This window comes from Cannabis sativa, unplaced genomic scaffold (assembly GCF_029168945.1).
Source record: "Cannabis sativa cultivar Pink pepper isolate KNU-18-1 unplaced genomic scaffold, ASM2916894v1 Contig3, whole genome shotgun sequence".
Classification (NCBI taxonomy): domain Eukaryota; kingdom Viridiplantae; phylum Streptophyta; class Magnoliopsida; order Rosales; family Cannabaceae; genus Cannabis; species Cannabis sativa.
This window is the reverse complement of record NW_026870039.1, coordinates 1,103,361-1,122,978: the sequence shown is the minus strand read 5'-3', so window position 1 is coordinate 1,122,978 and position 19,618 is coordinate 1,103,361. Positions and strand designations below refer to the sequence as shown.

The following is a 19,618-nucleotide window of genomic DNA, read 5'->3' as shown; positions in this document are numbered from 1 at the left end:
AGTGCAATACTATCAACTAAGTCTTCCTCCCTAGATCTCTAAATCAGAAGCAGTTTATTTTCTCTGATTATCAAAAGGTATACAATTGTGATGAGACAATATGTATTTATAGAGTTAGGGAGGGGACTTAGCTACAAAACCCTAGTTGGGCTGGGCCTGCTCATCAAAGGCTTCAGTCAACTAGAAAAGCCCACACTTCTGCTTCACCTAGACTTTACTCACAGATGCTAAGCCCATTAACAATTGATCACCAACAACATGGGCTAACACAGGAAAGAACTATCCAATCAACCCAAGTTTTAATAAAACCAATAAAATTTAATGTAAGCCCAAATAAAAGTCTAACAGTAAGATGATCTAAAATATTTGAAAAATCAAACAAAAACAACACCTAAATTGTTTCATTTTTAAACTTCTTTAAATTTTGAAAATTTAAGAAAAACAATGTCTAACATATGAAAAATTAAAGAAAATAATACTTATAGTGTTAAAAGAAGGAAATTAAAGGAAAACATTATAGTAATTGTATTGTTTTTTTATTGATGGTTAATAGGATAATTCTTTAATTTTCTATCATGTGAGAATAGTGAATTGTTTGTTTGTCACACCCTTTATTCTTTTTAATAAATTGGTGATGATCGTACAATAATAATTTTGAATATTGTATTAAATTTATGCTGCAATATGTAACAAGTATAGATATATACATTATACCTTTGTATTGCATACAAATAAGGATTTGGGAAGCCACTTAAAACCATCGCCACATATCCCATTTTACATACTATGCTGCACATGAACAACTCCAATGGACAGACATTTGAGTCTGATAAGTTTACCTTACCTTTTCCAGTAGTAAAATTGGGCAAGCCAAGATAGTATCGCAATTCGTTCTCTGCTGCAGCATAAAGTATATGTCAATTTTGTTCCCCAAGATACGGAATGGAACATTTGCAAGGGCAAGATGAAATTGGGCAGGCCAAGATGGTATCGCAACTCGTCCTATGATGCAGCATTGAATTGAAGTGCATCCAATTCTTTTTCTTTCTTTCTTTTTTATTCTGCAAATCTCTCCTCATCATAGGCATCCACCAAGTATGCCACAAAAATCTACTTAAAGTTGTGACAAACATAATGATGATGGTAGGGTATGAAACAAAAGAAGATTCATCAATTACTCATACTTTCACAATTTCTCTTAACAGACGCTAAACGGTCTTAAGGCTAATTACTTTTAAATAATAAAAACTAAGAAACATAATTGTGAAACAAAAATTGCAGTTCTATTAATGGAATCAAGAAACACTAGAAAACGCTATCTATTACGAAAAACCATATTAACATAGATTTTTGTTTAGTTTTGGAATAAATCCTCGCTATGCACTTTAGATTTGGCTTGAGCATGGTCGTTTTTTATTTTACATTGACAAAAATCCAATCAATCCAATCAATTCAATCAAACAAAATAGGGATTGTTAACATACTCACATGAGTTAGAGAAAGAAGAAAATTACTTGTTCACAACATACAAATTATAGCAAGAAAACATATTTTTTTTACCATATAGTGTTACCTTGGGCCCTTGGCATAGTAACCCCTCCATACTCTGCAAGCTATATGATGAGTCGATGACTTCCTAAATCAAAGGCCTTCAACATGATTTTGCCAATACATAACTCCTCAGATGTTGGATGCTTTGTTGGCTGGTGTTGTACCAAGATCTTAGCCTCTTTCTCTCAAAGGCCAAAGGAGGCCAAAACATTATCTTAGTGAACCATTAACATATTCATTATAAAATAAAATCTAACAGAGCGATAAATAAAATTTTGAAAAGGTGGAAGTAGGGCTGAACATTTTGAGCAGGTTTGACCCGAACTCGAGCAACCCGTCCGAACCCGAACTGGTGAACCCGCAAAAATTTTTTTTAAAAAAAGTTTCGGGCGGGTTGGGTTCAACCCGGTACCCTTCGGGTGGGTTGGCGGGTTGAGATTTTAGGGGTACCGGCCGCCAACCCGGTTTATAAATATATTATGTATATATATATATTTTTTATTACTGTTTTATACATATAATATGGACTTAAGATTTTTATGGACTATGGATATTGGATATGGATGTATTTTGAAATATTTTAGTTTTCACTTTTATCATGATTCATGAACATGAATATGAAGTTTGATTTGAATCTTTGATAAATAAGTTGTTTGTTTGTTGGTTGGATTGATTAATGCATTTTTTCTTCAATATTAGATACTATGAACAAATTGTTATATTATATATGCTTAATTTAATAAATAAAAAAAAAAAATTATTTGAATAAAAAATTAATTTTTTTAAAGAGTTGACCGGGTCAACCCGCCAACCCGCCAAACCCGACCAACCGAAACCCGCCAACCCGTGACCCGCCAACCCGCCAACCCGTGCCCTATTCGGGTCCGGGTTCAGTTTCAATTTTTTGAACTCGAAACCCGCCAACTCGAAACCCGGTAAACCCGCCCGATGTTCAGCCCTAGGTGGAAGTGTTTTAAATTCTTAATAGAAGATTATATATATAAATATAAATAAGAAAACTAAAGATTACCATATTCATTGTCGAAAGCTTGCGGATTAGAGTTTTAGACTTTGAAAAATGAGGGGTGTTTACCGATTTACCGCACGCCTTAGACTTTGAAAAATGAGGGGTGTTTACCGATTTACCGCACGCCAATATGAAAGAACGTGCGAGAGAGGAGTCACGAGAGAAATGCTTAAAGCTATAAGCATTTCTAACTTTAAATGAGTAATAAAATAATCAATCAATATCAATATATATATCTATTCTATATAAAGTGTGCCTATATAACTGAATTCTTGGTTTATGAGAAATTCATGGGTGACTTTTTAGTTATATTTAATAAAATAATAAAATATTATTTATATATAATAAAATAATAAAATAAAAATAAAACAAATCTCATTAATATTTGAACTGATATTTGATGCTAATTATTTATCTGTTTTTATTTGTTTAAAAATACTTGAGTTTACCAAAATCTATAAGAACAAAACCAATGAAGAAAATTTTAACAAAAAAAATGAACGAAGAAAAAAAGTGTCATAAACATTATTAAATAATGACAATTGCTAACACAAGAATTTCAGCACAAAAAATTATACTTGATCCCTAGACAAGATTATCATCTTCCAATCCTAATAATATAAATAATGAACAACACCTCATTAGTTATTCTAGGAAAATGATGCATGGTAATGTCAAAAAAATCATTAGATGATAATAATATTTCTCTAACAATGATACCCTAAGTAAGAACTAAGAAGTATTGTAGCGTTTTATTGTTAAGAGCATGAATAATATTAAGACAATTGGATTCCACAATCAAGCTCTTATTCTCCTATTAAAAAAAAAACACATTAATATACATGTAAATGATTCTTAAAATACAATAATAAATTATTAATAAACTCACAATTTCATAAAATTATAAAGTAGTAATTTCAATTAATTTTTAAAAATAATTTATAATTTTTTTCAAAGTATTGGTTATAATTATTATTTCCAATTTTATAAAAAATAAATATAATTTTTTTTAAAAAAAATAATTATTAGAAACTTGCCATAAAAGGTTATTAGATTGTTACCTTATTAATTTTTTTTAGTGCTCATCAATGGGTATTTTAACTAAAACATTTCACATTATAATTTGTGAAAAAGAGATTTTTTATCTACAATTATCAATAATTTAGAGATTGATTTTTAATTTTCTTTTTTATTTCACACACATTTAAGTTGTGTTTTCTTTAGTATTTGAACATGAATTTTTAGTTTATTTTTGAATTATCTTAAGAACATATTACACTTAAATTATCAATTTTTCTTAAACACTATAATATATTGCATCCAGTATTTATTTTTTATTGTCAAAATTATAAATTACATTATTTAGATATACATAATAATAATCTCACCTAATAAATAATAATATTTTTTTTTAATTATTAATTATATCTTTTAAAAAAAGTAAAAAATATCTAACATAAAATTAGTATACGTGTCTCGCACGTAACTTTTTACTAGTATATATATAAAGGAAAGCATAAGAAGAGTCTATGTGGCATCTTATATTTTTTCCTTCCTATTTTTCTAATATTATAGCACATCTTCTTATTTTATTTGTAAAATAATTCACACATACAAGCTACAAGTCCCACATCGTTTAGATAGTTTTTAGGTGTTATCTATGTAGGTTATAAATAATACTTTATTTATGTTTTTTTTCTTTAGTCTAAGAATTTTTTTTTTTATTTGTTATGGGTGATTGACTATTATCTTACCCAATAAGTATTTTATTAATATTTTATTTTTAATAATTTTTTTATATATATATTTATGAAAATAATTTTATTTGTAGTATTCAATATTTTTATATTGTTATTTGTTCAAGTTAAAAATGTTCTTTTTTAATTTTTATTTGATTTAAAATTTTATTTTTTATTTTATTTGTAAAAAAGTGTCAATATATATAAATGAAATCATACGAGGGGTCTATGTGGCATCTTATATTTTTTCCATCTTATTTTTCTAATATTACGGCACATCTTCCACATCGTTTAGTTTGTTTTTAGGTGTTATATATGTAGGTTATAAATAATACTTTATTTATGTTTTTTTCTTTAGTCTAAGATTTTTTTTTTTTATCTTTTATGGGTGATTTTTTAATAATTTTTTTATCTATATATTTATTAAAGTAATTTTATTTGTAGTATTCAATATTCTTATATTGTTATTTGTTCAAGTTAAAAATGTTCTCTCTTAATTTTTATTTGATTAAAAGTTAAAATTTTATTTTTTATTTTATTTATAAAAGGTGATTGTCAATGTCATATATGACTATTTGAAACATTCTTGATTATATTTTATTTTGTTATGTTTTTTTTAATTATTTTAATTTTAGAATATAGAGCATAACTATTGTACAAATTGATTTGTTTTTTATTTTAACATTTTTGTTGTTATTTTTTTTTTTTTTTAAGTTTAGTTTAAATTATTTAAATGGTCAAATTGGAGATTAAAATGTGTGTTTTTCTTTTTTTACCTCAATAAAAGAAAATAGAAAAGTGTTTTTATATATTTTTCTTTCTATTTTTTTTTTAAAATTTTGCTAGAGTTTTATATCAATATATTAATATCAATAAATATAAAAATATTATATTTTATTTGTACTATTCAATATTGTTATATTTTATTTTATTTTTTCCTTCCTATTTTTCTAATATTATAGCACATCTTCTTATTTTATTTGTAAAATAATCCACACATACAAACCACAAGTCCCACATCGTTTAGATAGTTTTTAGGTGTTATCTATGTAGGTTATAAATAATACTTTATTTATATTTTTTTTTTAGTTTAAGAATTTTCTTTTATCTGTTATGGGTGATTGATTATTATCTTACCCAATAAGTATTTTATTCATATTTTATTTTTTAATAATTTTTTTATATATATATTTATGAAAATAATTTTATTTGTAGTATTCAATATTCTTATATTATTATTTGTTCAAGTTAAAAATGTTCTTTCTTAATTTTTATTTGATCAAAAGTTAAAATTTTATTTTTTATTTTATTTGTAAAAGGTGTCAATATATATATATATATATATATAAATGAAATCATAATAGGGGTCTATGTGGCATCTTATATTTTTTCCATCTTATTTTTCTAATATTATGGCACATCTTCTTATTTTATTTATAAAATAATCCATACATACAAACTAAAAGTCCCACATCGTTTAGATTGTTTTTAGGTGTTATATATGTAGGTTATAAATAATACTTTATTTATGTTTTTTTCTTTAGTCTAAGAATTTTTTTTATCTTTTATGGGTGATTGACTATTATCTTACCCAATAAGTATTTTATTAATTTTTTATTATTAATCATTTTTTATCTATATATTTATGAAAATAATTTTATTTGTAGTATTCAATTTTCTTATATTGTTATTTGTTCAAGTTAAAAATGTTCTCTTAATTTTTATTTGATCAAAAGTTAAAATTTTATTTTTATTTTATTTGTAAAAGGTAATTGTCAATGTCATATATGACTATTTGAACACTCTTGATTATATTTTGTTTTGTTATGTTTTTTTTTATTATTTCAATTTTAGAATATAGAGCATAACTATTGTACAAATTGATTTGTTTTTTTATTTTAGCATTTTTGTTGTTATTTTTTTTTGTAAGTTTAGTTTAAATGATTTAAATAGTCAAATTGGAGATTAAAATATGTGTTTTTCTTTTTTTACCTCAATAAAAGAAAATAAAAAAGTGTTTTTATATTTTTTTTCTTTCTATTTTTTTTTTAAATTTTGCTAGAGTTTTATATCAATATATTAATATCAATAAATATAAAAACATTATTTTTTTTTTAAATTTTTATTTGTACTATTCAATATTCTTATATTATTATTTGTTCAAGTTAAAAATAATTTTTTACAACTAAAGTATTTTCTATTAATTTTTATTTATTCAAAAGTTAAAATTTTATTTTTTATTTTATTTGTATAAAGCAATTGTCAATGTCATATATGATTATTTGAACACTCTTGATTATATATATTTTAATTTTTTTTTATTTTTTATTATGTTTTTTATTGTTTTATTTTAAAATATTAGAACATAACTATTTATACAAATTATTTTTTTTTTATTTTACCAATTTTGTTATTATTTTTTTTAAGTTTAGTTTAAATTATTTAAATGGTCAAATCAGAGATAAAAATCGGTATTTTTCTTTTTTTTACCTTAATAAAAGAAAATAAAAAATGTTTCTACATTTTTTTCATTCTATTTTTTTAATTCATGTCAATGTATCAATATCAATATATATATAAAAAAAAAGCACAAAGAAAACAATGTGATATCTTATATGAGTTTTCTTTTATTTTCTTTGTTTTCTCATTTTTTAGTTATTTTTTATACTTTTAGTAATATTTAGAACCCATTGTATAGATTATATACTTTTATATTATATAGATCACTATTTTTTAGTTTAGTTTGTCATAAAGTTAGTATTATTTATTTTCGATGTGAGCAATTGATGAACTTAATCTTGTATATGTATAAAGGAGAGCCCAAACAAAGTTGAGGTGACATGCTATAAATCTTTCATTGTATTTTCTCATTTTTTCTCCTTTTTTTTATATATATTTTATTATATCTTTAGAGTATTAGAGTTATTTTCATAAAGTCCCACATGGTTTAAAAACTATTGTAGTGGTATAGTTCTAGGTTATATATAGATAACTATTTTTTCACTTTAGTTTATCACAAAGTTAGTATTATTTATTTATTTTTATGTGGGTGATTGAAGAACTTAATTATGCTCAATTAGTTGTATTTCTTTTTTTAAAAAAAAAAAATGAATGCAAAACACAATTGTACATTTTTTGATATTTGTATATAAAAAGTATTTTCTAAAAGTTTTTTATTGTAATTTTATTTAAATATATCTAAAATAATATATATAAAGGATGGCCTAAATAAAATTGAGGTGACTTGCTATAAATCTTTCTTTGTATTTTCTCTTTTTTCTCATTTTTTCACATTTTTTTAATATATTTTTCTTTATATCTTTAGAATATGAGAGTTATTTTTAAAAAGTCTGACATGGTTTAGAAACTATTGTGGTGATATAGATCTAGCTTATATATAGATCACTATTTTTTCACTTTAGTTTTCACAAAGTTATTATTATTTACTTATTTTTATGTAGGTAATTAAAGAACTTAATTATGCACAATTAATTGTAATTTTTTTAAATGAATGTAAAACATATTTTTACATTTTTTAATTTTTGTCAAGTATTTCATATAAAAAGTATTTTCTGTTTTTTTAATGTAATTTTCTTTTAAATATATTTAAAATAATTAAAGATAATTTCTTAGTGACTCTTATAATTTTTTTTTAAATGAAAGCAATAAATTTTTCAAAATTCCTCAAATATTGAAAATAAAAAAAAAAAAATCCTTTAAGTTCTTTAACAAATAAAAAAAATTAGATTTTTTTATTTTAAATTATTAATTTTAGTTGAATATATATAATATTATTATATATCAAAAATAATAAAAAATTATTTCATTTTTTATTTTGAAATAAAAAGAAAATAGCAAACACATGATTTGTTAATATATACACACATCTAAATGTTATATTTTAGATTATATCACTCAATAAGTACAATATAATATACATACATTTATATAATTTACAAAAGTTGGGCAACACCGCGCAAAGCGCGGCTTAGTTCCCTAGTATAAATTAATAGGAATTTTACACAGTTTCTAACTTTTTTATTTTTTTTAACTGTGGGGCAGATTTTTTTAAAAAATACTGTGTAAATTTTATATTTTTTTTACTGTATTTTTACAGTTATTTTTTAGTTGCTCCACTATTTTGTTTTTTTGTTTTACGATTGTTTTATAAAAGCACAGTATTTTTGTTAAAAAATTTCGTGTAACAATAAAATTTTAAACTTTTATCCAAAATCTATTATTTTGTAAAAATAACTAAAAGCTCTCTTAAGTCTCCATTAAAATTAACAGTAAAAATATTAAAATATCGTTTAACTAAAAATTTTACTGCATAATTATATTTTTTATATATAAAAGGTATATTTGAAATAAAAAAATATATGGTTTTCATGATAATTTTTTTAAAAAAAACTCATATATGGTGTGATATTAAAGTTTGAGGTAATATAAAAATAATAATATTTTAGTGATGTATTTTAAAAAATAAATTAGAGAAATTTATAATGGTAATTTTATTTGATAATTAATTATAATTATTAAATAAATACTTTTGACATTTATAGGAATGAAATCAGAAAATATGACATTATTGAAAGAAGGATAAGTGGTTGAAATAAAGTGGCAAAATTGTAATTAGTGAGGCCTATTAGTGTGGCTTGCCACTTTGTGTATTTTGCTCATTATTTTATTATTTTTTAATCCATATATTTAAATCGTAAACCCTTGTTGAAATACTATAAAAGGAACACGATGCTCTCATTCTCATCCAACACTCTTAACCAACCAAACCTAGTTTTCATTCTCTGACAACTAGTAGATGAGAGACTCCTTTCTATAGTGATTTCGCACATTATTCATTGTTCTTCATCAATTTGAGTCATAGTGATAGAGTATCATACCTACACATAGCAAGTCAAGTACTCAATCATAGTGTGGAAGACGGTGGTTAACCAAACCTAAAAGAGAGAAGGAGATCCAGGCTCAAATCTTGTTATTATTTTGCGACAGAATAGAACAAGGGTTAGAAATCTGAGCGAAAGGAGATATATTATTTCGCTGCCATCAATGTAAGGTTTTCTAAACGCTTATGTGTTTATTTCAATATTTTAGAGAATTCATATTTAGGGTATTAATTCAACATACATGTTAGTAAATTTAGATCCTGGTAAAATAAAGTTCCAACAGATGAACATTATCAAAATTTCAGTACGTGGTTAAAAAATAAGGTACTAGTAATGTTACTGTTTTGTTACGCATTATATATTGATTTACCTTTGCTCACTAATCAACTTGTATGTTGATAGGTATATGTGAAAATATGTGAATCTCCGAGTAATGTATCCAACACACTACTTTCTATACCACGAGGTCCTTCATGTGATGTACTCAAGTACCAATCGTACTATATAAATAGTACTCAATTTTGCACCCAAGCCCGTGATAAATCTAGAAAAACACAAAACAACGATGTTATGATAATGGACTTGAATCGAATCGGAGCCCAGCCGATAAGAGTTTAGTGCAAGTATGATTTTTAATTCTTAATAATAAACTTGATATTATTCTTTCGACAGGGACGGTTATTACTTATGATTTTTTATCAATCACATGAAAGAAAGATCATTGGACATCAATGGGCTGAACAGAGTATATGAATTTTTAAATTGGGGTTCGATTGCCATAGAAGCAGGGGTTGACAGTAACCGTTGTCAAGCACTAGTCACTCGTATGGCTAGGATGACCGAACCAGATAAATGGGTTAAAGCCCCTACAACAATCGGTATATGTAGATTTAAAATGAATATAATTTCAGTATTTATAAGTATTCATAATATTTATTATTATTTCTTAACAGTTTTACACATATTTGTTCGTGCAGGAAAATGTTTCATGGGATGCTTATACTCATCCAACCAAGTACGCAAACGGTGGTATACTTGGATTCAAGCAATGGCGACGTACCGGATGATTTGAAATTCATCATTTCCACGTAAGTTCTATATCCAACATCCTAATATGTAAGCGTGTTTTAATACCCTGTTATAGGCGACGATTTTAAACCATCAAGAATTTCACATTAGCGACTGTTTTGAACCGTCGCCTATTATGCCCGTTTTGCGACTGTCGTATGGCAACAGTTACAGAAACTGACGGGAATACTTTAAGCAGTTGTTTAATTAAAAACATCCGAAAAACTATTTTTGTATAGAAGTTATTGGTGTCGCGATTGTCGTTGGTAGCATGGGCGGAGATCCAATCAAGGTTCGAGCCACCACGGGCTCATCAATCAGAATGCCAAAACTGTTCGATCTCCGTTGAGTAAATATTCCAACAATGTCAACAGGCCTTGACAATCGGTCTCCAGATTTCGGCATAGCTTGCCTTTTTACTGAAATTACGAATATTAAAATGTTAAAAAGATTGAAACGAAAAAAAAAAAACAATAAAACCCAAAACCCATTTCCAAACTAAATTAGAACTCAAATCTTTCATTTGATTAGAACCGAGTTTTGTCCATACAAATTAATCTCAAATAGAATTGAAGCCACTTTAGTTAGAACAAAAATAAAAAATCGAAAACAAAAACAAAGAAATGAGATCCCATTTCTTACAGAAACTGAGATTGAGATTAACTTATCTCAAGAACAGCAAAAACAAACGAAACACAAATCCTAGTTGAGAAATGGGAAGCAGGAGATTGAGATTACCTTATCTCAAGAAGAAAATGCATAGGTTTTGGATGCTGATTCCGTTGAAAATATCAGATGGAGGTCTCTCTGTTCTAAAGCATTGGAAATTAGGGTTATGGGGGTTTAGGGTTCTAGTCTAACCCACTACATTGGTGAGGGTTGCAGATACCAATCGAGGAAGAAGATGAAAAGAACATAGGCTTTTAAAAAATAATTTTTTAAAGAAAAAAAAAAGGAAAATTATAAGATATAGTATTTTAGAAGTTTTTTACAAAAATATTACATGATTAGTGTATCTACAAAAGTGTAAAGATTATTAAAAGTCCATAAACCAAGTGAATTAAAAATATATACCATAAAAAAGTAAATTTTTAAAAATTTCTCGTAATTTGTGTAATTTCTACTTGTTATATTTTTTAACTGTCCTTTACTATAGTTATATGACATTTTATAATTAGTTAACGATTTTTTATATTATTATTTAATTAAAATATATAAGAGCCAATAGTAAATTGTGCAATTAATATGCCATCTCATGGTTCAACCCATTAACATCTCTCTTTTTTTTTTTTTTTTTTTTTTTTTTGAGTGACATGTTTCTCATTTTTTTTATTAAAGTTTTTATCATATTTTTTAGTTTTAAATGTTTTTCCAAAAAAGGTTGCCTTTCTATATAATAATACTATATCCCCCTCAAGTTCGCAAAGTATTGTTTCAAATGTATCCGGACAAATCTCCAGGCCCCGATGGAATGACCCCGGGTTCTTTCAGAAGAGTTGGTCGATTGTTAAAGGTGACATTATCAAAATGGTAAGGCAGTTTTTTCACCATGGTTTATTTTCTCCAAATCTGAATAAAACTATTCTGGTTTTAATCCCTAAAAAGAAGCATCCTATGAATATGGGGGACTTGAGACCCATTGCTTTATGCAACATGTTATATAAGATTGTGTCTGAGGTGGTGGTTAATAAACTTAACAACGTTATGCCAACTATCATATCTGACACTCAAAGTGAGTTCTTACAAGGTCGTTTAATTTCGGATAATATCATGATTGCTTAATTATGAGATAATGCATAATTTGAAAAGAAAACGAAGAGGGAGGGATGGCTATATGGCTCTCAAACTTGATGTTAGTAAAACCTATGATAAACTTGAGTGGGGTGATCTCCGTGCTATGATGGAAAGGATAGGCTTTGATGGGCGATGGATAAACTTGGTTATGCAATGTGTTTGTTCGGTCTCGTATACTATCTTGCATGGTGGGAAGGAGTTGGGACCTATTGCTGCTCAACGGGATTTGCGTCAAGGTGATCGGTTATCGCCTTACCTCTTTATTTTATGTGCTGAAGGCTTCTCTAGTTTGCTGCGAAGTTATGAGCAAAGTGGTTTGCTCACGGGTTGTAAGATTGCTCGAGGTGCGCCAGTCATTTCTCATATGCTTTTTGCGGACGATAGTTATATTTATTGCAAAGCTACTGAGGAAGAAGCGCACAATGTTAAGGAGCTTTTGCATACTTATGAGGTGGCTTCGGGTCAAAGAATTAATTTTGCTAAGTCCTCCGTGTGCTTCATCAACAATACAAATTGTGATCTTCGGGATGCTATTTGTGCTTCGTTGGAAATTTATGAAGCTGATGAAAATGGGTACTATCTGGGCCTTCAATGTTCGGTTGGGAGGAACAAGAATAATGCTATCCTCGGGTTTCTTAAGGACAAGCTTCGTAAGAGGATTCAAGGTTGGGACGGTCGTATATTGTCTCGTGCGGGGAAGGAGGTCTTGTTGAAATCTGTAGCTCAAGCCTTGCCAAATTATGCCATGAATGTTTTTCTTTTGCCTTTAGATATTTGTAAGGAGTTAGAAAGACTTATGGCTAAGTTTTTGTGGCATTCGGATTCTAGTAGTAGGAAGGGTATAAACTAGATGAGTTGGGATAGGTTGTGTCGTCATAAGCATACAGGGGGATTGGGCTTCAGATGTTTGAGAGACTTTAATTTAGCTCTTCTAGGGAAGCAATTCTGGCGACTTTTTGTGAATGACAGTTCGTTGGTCAGTAGGATTTACAAGGCAAAGTACTATGCACATGGTAGTTTATTCTCAACTGAGTTGGGAGATAACCCAAGCTTTATTTGGCGAAGCATCATGGAAGCCAAAAGCCTTATATACTCGGGAGCTCGAAGAACTATTGCTAATGGGGTGAATGTCTCAATTCTTGATGACCCTTGGCTCCCTCATAACACTAATGGCTTTGTTGAAACAAGGCATCCTGCCCTTGTATAATAAAACTGTTAGTTGCCTATTTCAGATAGATACTCGGGCCTGGGATGAAGATGTGGTAAGAGATCTCTTTGTGGCTCGTGACCAAGATCTGATATTTAGCATTCAGCTTAGTGACTCGGCTGTTAGAGACGGATAGAGTTAAAAGTTTGAGACTTGTGGCAAGTATTCAGTCAAAAGTGCCTATAAGTTCTTGTAGGAAACAAAAGGAGCTTGGAGTGTGGATGGCAATACAGGTTTTTGGAAGACTTTATGGTCGTTAAATGTTCCTCCAAATGTCAGTAACTTCTTATGGAGAGATGCATCGGGTGTCCTTCCAACGTATTTTCAGCTTCAAAAATGTCATGTCCCTGTTAATGATGCATGTCCTTTGTGCATTGTTGCTGCAGAAACTGTGCATCATGCCTTGGTGGAGTGTGAGTTTGCTACAGCTGCCTGAAATTGCAGCTTGGTGGATGTTAGGGGCGGGTCTGCAACATTTAGCAGTTGGCTACTATTGTTATTCGGCAGGGGAGGTGTTAGTGAGATGGAGGAAGCGGCTGTGGTGAGTTTGGCTATTTGGCGTGCACGAAATGATTTTGTTTGGCGAAAAAAGAGTTGGGATGCATCAAATATTGTTGCATCAGCGAAAAACATGCTTGATCAGTATAAATGTGCTCAAGGTAGAAAGTGTCTTTCTTTGTCTTCTTTGAATGAAGGGGGTGACATTCTGAGCATTAGAATGCACCTATGTTACATAAGATCAAAATTAATGTTGATGGGACTTTGTTTGATCAGGAGGGACGGTTTGGTGTGGGTTGCGTAGCTCAGGATCATCATGGTAATATGTTAGAAGCTTTCACTAAGGGGAAGATTGGCCGTGTTCAACCTGAAATTGCGGAAATAATAGACATCAAAGAAGCTTTAACTTGAATTGCATATCATCCATGGGACCACGTTATTTTGGAAACGGATAGCTTGGTCTGTGTCCAAGCTATCCAAAGTAATTTTTCTATGGTTTCTCAATTTGGTTTACTTGTTCAAGATGTCCGTAATTTGCTTTTAGTTTTCCCATATATTAAGTTGTGTTTTGTTAAACAATCTGCAACCAAGTTGGCTCATTGCTTGGCAAGAGACTCTTGTTTCTCTACAAGTTGTGTGCTTCAATTGGAGGATTATTCTGCTGAAGTACGTTCTATTGTTTTGAACGAAATTCTTAATTAATTAATCTTTTGATCTTATTAAAAAAAAATACTATATCCCCCTTTAAAAAAAAATTCTGCCCCGCCCCACCTAATTTTAATTAGGATTTTTATCCCCTGAACTTTGACATGTACCAAATCATGCCCCTTGAACTTTTAATGCCATTGAAAATGCCCCCTGAACTATTGAGATTATTGGATTTAAGGACTTTTGTCTAATTTTATTCAATTTTACTATTTCAATAATTATTTATGTACTAAACCATGTTCCTCAAACTTTGATATCTACCAAATCACGCTCTTCGAACTTTAACATTCACTAAATTATGCCCCTGAACTTTCATCCATGTTAGACATTTTTACCAAAATTAGAAAAAAGTCTTTAAATCCAACAATGTCAATAGTTCAGGGAGCATGATTTGATACATGTCAAAATTTAAGGGGCAAAAATTCTAATAAGTAAATTTTTAATTTGTCAGATATATTATGGCACTACGACCTTTACGGTCGAGCTTGAACAAACTTATTAGTTCATAATACTCTTCAACACTTCTATATGTATCATTCCACTAAAATGGACAAGTAATATAAGTTACGTGAGTAGTGGATCTATACGCACCGACTCAGCTCACTTTTTCAGAGAAATATATATATGTATAGAAGTTCTTATACACACAGTACACTCTGCTACTACTACAGTAGTACTACTAGTCATGAAATATGGAGTATGGCATTTATGGCATATGGAGTATGGACTAGTATAATGGTCTCTAGTTTTTTCTACCTGTGCGCGCGTGCGACATAGATTTACAAACTAAAGATAGGGTATATGTCATGTCACCCCCACTTCTTTATTATTTCACAAAATATCAAAGTTAGTGCTCTACCCTGCCCCCCACAAATCCTTCTTTATGACTCACATTATATAAATCTTATATATATATATATGCTCATATAATATATATATATATAAGTAGAGTTCTCAGTCTCATATTCTGTGTACTTTTCTTTACTAAGCTAATCTACTTTTGCATTAGAATAATTATCTTTTTTACCCCCTGTACTTATGACACTATACTATTATGCCCCTTAATCTATTCAGCTTGTTATAAATAGTCCTTGTATAATTTTATATGCATACATTTAGTCCTTCTGTTTATTTTGTTTAAAAATACTGTTTGTATTGATGATGTGGTATTATAACAAATGATAGAGTAGTAATTTCATCTCTTTTTAGAGGGAAAATTGACTATGAGGTTGCATAATAACTGACAATGAAAGATGATTAAAAAATGATTTCATAACCTTTTAAAAAAATTTAATAAAAATAATATTATTAAAATAATTCCAATCGTTTTTTAGCAGTTCAAATTAGAAAAAGGTGTAAAATTAGGATTCTACAGTATTTGAAGAGATGGATATCACTAGAAAGAACATGGGATTTTTGGAAAATTAAGGTAATGACATTCTATTTTTTGGGATGTTATTTTTCATTTTTTTTTCCTGTGATTGTAATTTTTATGACTTGTAATTTATTTTCCTAATGGTATATAATTTTTCAACTACTATCTATGTATAATGCCACATTATTAATTTAACAGTCAACTTTAGTCAATTTTAACAAAATTAGATAGAAGGATTATACTATTCCAACTGATATATTTTAGGGGGTATTTTTAACTACACCTATAAATTAAGGGGCATCATAGTATAGTGTCATAAGTACAGGGACTAAAAAAGCTAATTATTCTTTGCATTATTGCTTTTTAATGTGAACTTCTTGTCTCCTTCTCCCATACAGATACAACAAACATTACTACTTATATAAAAGTTTGGAATATTGTACTTTTTTTTCTGTTATATATAATCTACTTTTTTATGATTCTCATCAACTTGTCTTTGATGCATGACTTAATAATATATTTATATTTATAATAGGATTTTAATTCCATTATTCTATGTCAAGTGTAATTTTAGCTGGTTTACTTTACAGTAAGAATGTACTTAAAAGTAGAAAAGAGAATCAAGAACATATCTTGAAGTCAATTACGTTCAAATGATATAACTTCTTATACATACATATATAAGAAAAAAAAAAGAAAAAAAGACCAAACATCTGCATAAATATAATCTTATAATTGGACTTATTACCATGACCCTTTTTTAGAATTATATACATAAATGCATATTTCTTTTTGAAAAGAAGCTAAGCTAATAAAGCTGGTATTATATTTATATATATAATGTCAGCAATAAGGGCTGTCATTACTGCCCAATGTGGATCGAGAAGGAAGGCCCTCAATTAAGCAAGAAACTGGTGGAATAGTGAGAGTTTGTAGCTCTCCATATGCATTCCAACAAAAAGGGTCAGAAACTATGTCACCAAAAGCAGGAAGAAGCTCAACCTCAGAGAGAGTCAAATTAGTGCATGGTACTGAATCACTGCAGCCAAAATGCATAGGTGGACTCCTTATATCATAGGTTCCTTTTATATTTTCATATAATATGTCTGATACAAACACAGCTGAGGTTTGGTTGTTGCAACCTTTGCTAAGGCAGTAAAATTGGTCTATTATAATTGGATTCCTTACATTGTCCATGTGAATGTTGATGAATCTTATTCCAAACACTGCTCCTGATCCACCTTGCCATGTCTTAATCCTAACTCCATTATTTGACACTTTGATCACTGAGTCTTTCACTGTGATGTTCGAAACGCATGCTTTCGAGTTGTGATTACCTAGACTCCCGATGCTAGAGATGGAAGCACAATAAAAATAAAACTTAATATTAGCTCAAATGATCAGTCATGTCAAATTCTGAGATTCGTGACTTTTTTTCTTATCTCCAAATATAGTAAGAATAAAGAGGAGCCTAGTTTCGGATAAATTTAAAAAAGAGTACTAGTAGTACCTGATGCCATGGCCTGGTCCACATGTGATGTTTCTTATGTCTACATTATGGCACCCTGATCCAATTGATACACAGTCATCCCCTGTAGTACAGCAACAACTCACTAATTTAACATATTTCCAAGATAAAATTATGCCCAAATATCTTCTTTTTATCTCCAATTATTCACCCTTCCGTGCTTTCCAACAGTTGGAATTCTTCTGAGCCTTTTTATAAAGTACAATGCTAAAACATTCAAGGGAAAATGAAGAAAAGAAAAAGTGAAATATAGAACTTAATTAGCTAGTTTAATCTAACCATTTGAAATCACCGAGTTGTATATTCCAACGTCATTAGAGTTTTCAATGTGAATCCCATCAGTGTTAGGACTCAGGGCAGGAGCTGTAATTGAAATGGAATCTATATGAACATTTTGACAACTATCGAATCTGAAGTTGAACTGTGGACTGTTCTTGATTTTAAGTCCTTGTACAGTCAAGTTTGAGCTCATGAAGAACCTGATTGCCTACAGACAATCAGAATTTAAATCTGATGCTTAGTTTAATTGATTTCACTTAGCATCATGAACTACTACAAGTACAATACAAAATCATGCAACTTACAATGGGGCTATCACATGGTCCTGACAATGTAGTTCCGTTTGCTCCCTATGAAATTCAGCAAATATTGTTTATATTACAAGAACATTTTGACAATATTTATGAACAAACATAGCTATATTACCCTGTGGGGTTTGCAGGGGAGATCCCACCATTTCTGACCTCTTCCATCAATTACACCACCTCCCACAAATGACATTCCATTTATTCTGTAAAATACAAGCCATTGGTGCCTACTCTGCTTCTTTGGCCAGGATTCAGGTCCATCAGGAGGCATTAGAGTTCCATCAACCTTTTCCATTAATCTAGTTAGTTAATTACTAAGTCATTTTTCCGTAAAATTGACTTAAATGAAAAACCAAGATAAATTTACCTGAAATACTAGGCTAGTTTTACAAGGACCAGTGAAAATACTGGATTGTATCATGAAAGATAATCCATTGGGAACAAGGATAACAGTGGCAGAGTCACTCTGACAGGCAGTGTCCCATGCCATCTTGAATGCATCTGTATCATCTGTTATTCCATCCCCGACAGCACCGAATTTTCGCACATCAAAAACATCACTTGAATTTGTTGGATGACCATCTTCATATGGTGGCTCAGCAGGCTCAGGCGCAGGCGCAGGCTCAGGCTCAGGCTCGGGTGCAGGTTCAGGCTCAGGCTCAGGCACAGGTGCAGGTGAGCATGAGGGAGGCTGTGAAATGTAGGAGCCTTTGTGGTGGTGGTGAGTGTGTTTGTGTTTGGTATGGTGCCGCCTTGCCTGTGTCGAAAGGACTATGCAAAGGAAAAAAATGAAGACTAGAAACAAAGACAAACGAGTATACTTCATACTATAACTTCAAGACAGACAACAAAAAAGGGACCAAAACTAAAGCGTGCTGCAAGTCACTGAAATTTTCAGAAAACTATGCCAACTGGAAAAGAGTTTCTTAAGTGTCAAACGACCAAATATTTGGGAAGTAGCTAAGGTTAGTATGTGTGTGAGTGTGAGAGTGAGTATTAGTAGAAGTTGCTGAAGTTTTTTTAACTAAGTTTAGCTTTGGAATGCATGCAATTTCTCAAAGGCTGAATCAGTATATATAATAGGCACTGTTAGTGGAAGCTACTTCAAACTTTTTATCTACACCTTACATTTATTTTGTTTTGTTTTGGTTGTTTTTTATATAAAATATAAATATTTTGGGAGAGTGAACCGACCAATTCCATATAGGCCTTCACTTTATTAATATATATTTTGAACCAACTTTTTCTTCTTTTGAAGAATGTGGAGTCTGCATATGACAGCCTCAGGAAAAAGGTAAACGGAATAACAGGAAATGTGATGGAAGGGCAGTCGATTAGCCACCCATGTTCTTCCCATAACTGTCATTTTCTTTGGTCCCAAATATGGTTTTTTGTTAACTCAAGTTTTAACGGTATTATGTCCTAGTCTTTACCACAAAAAACAAAGAACATTTACATAAAAACAAGCTGTAATCAAGTACAATTCTATTTCTAATATTAGTAATTACCAATGGTTGGAATTTGGTGTAGTGGATGCATTTGTTGATGCATGATTTAGTAGTCCATATGAGAAGTCGTGATTCAACAATTGCTGATATTTTATTTATTAATTGCGTATGAAACTAAATAGCATCC

At 29.4% G+C, this 19,618-nt stretch overlaps 1 protein-coding gene across 1 annotated transcript; it reads right to left on the bottom strand.

The window, feature by feature from the left end:
* Window positions 1–16,488: 16,488 nt before the first annotated feature.
* Window positions 16,489–19,184, bottom strand: LOC115708149 (polygalacturonase At1g48100). Its single transcript, XM_030636362.2, has 6 exons — window positions 18,351–19,184; window positions 18,102–18,269; window positions 17,981–18,025; window positions 17,676–17,883; window positions 17,379–17,460; window positions 16,489–17,219 (listed from the first exon to the last, which is right to left on the bottom strand). The coding sequence occupies exons 1-6, from the start codon at window positions 18,807–18,809 to the stop codon at window positions 16,712–16,714; spliced, it is 1,470 nt and encodes a 489-aa protein (XP_030492222.1). The 5' UTR covers window positions 18,810–19,184; the 3' UTR covers window positions 16,489–16,711.
* Between the last annotated feature and the right edge of the window lie 434 nt (window positions 19,185–19,618).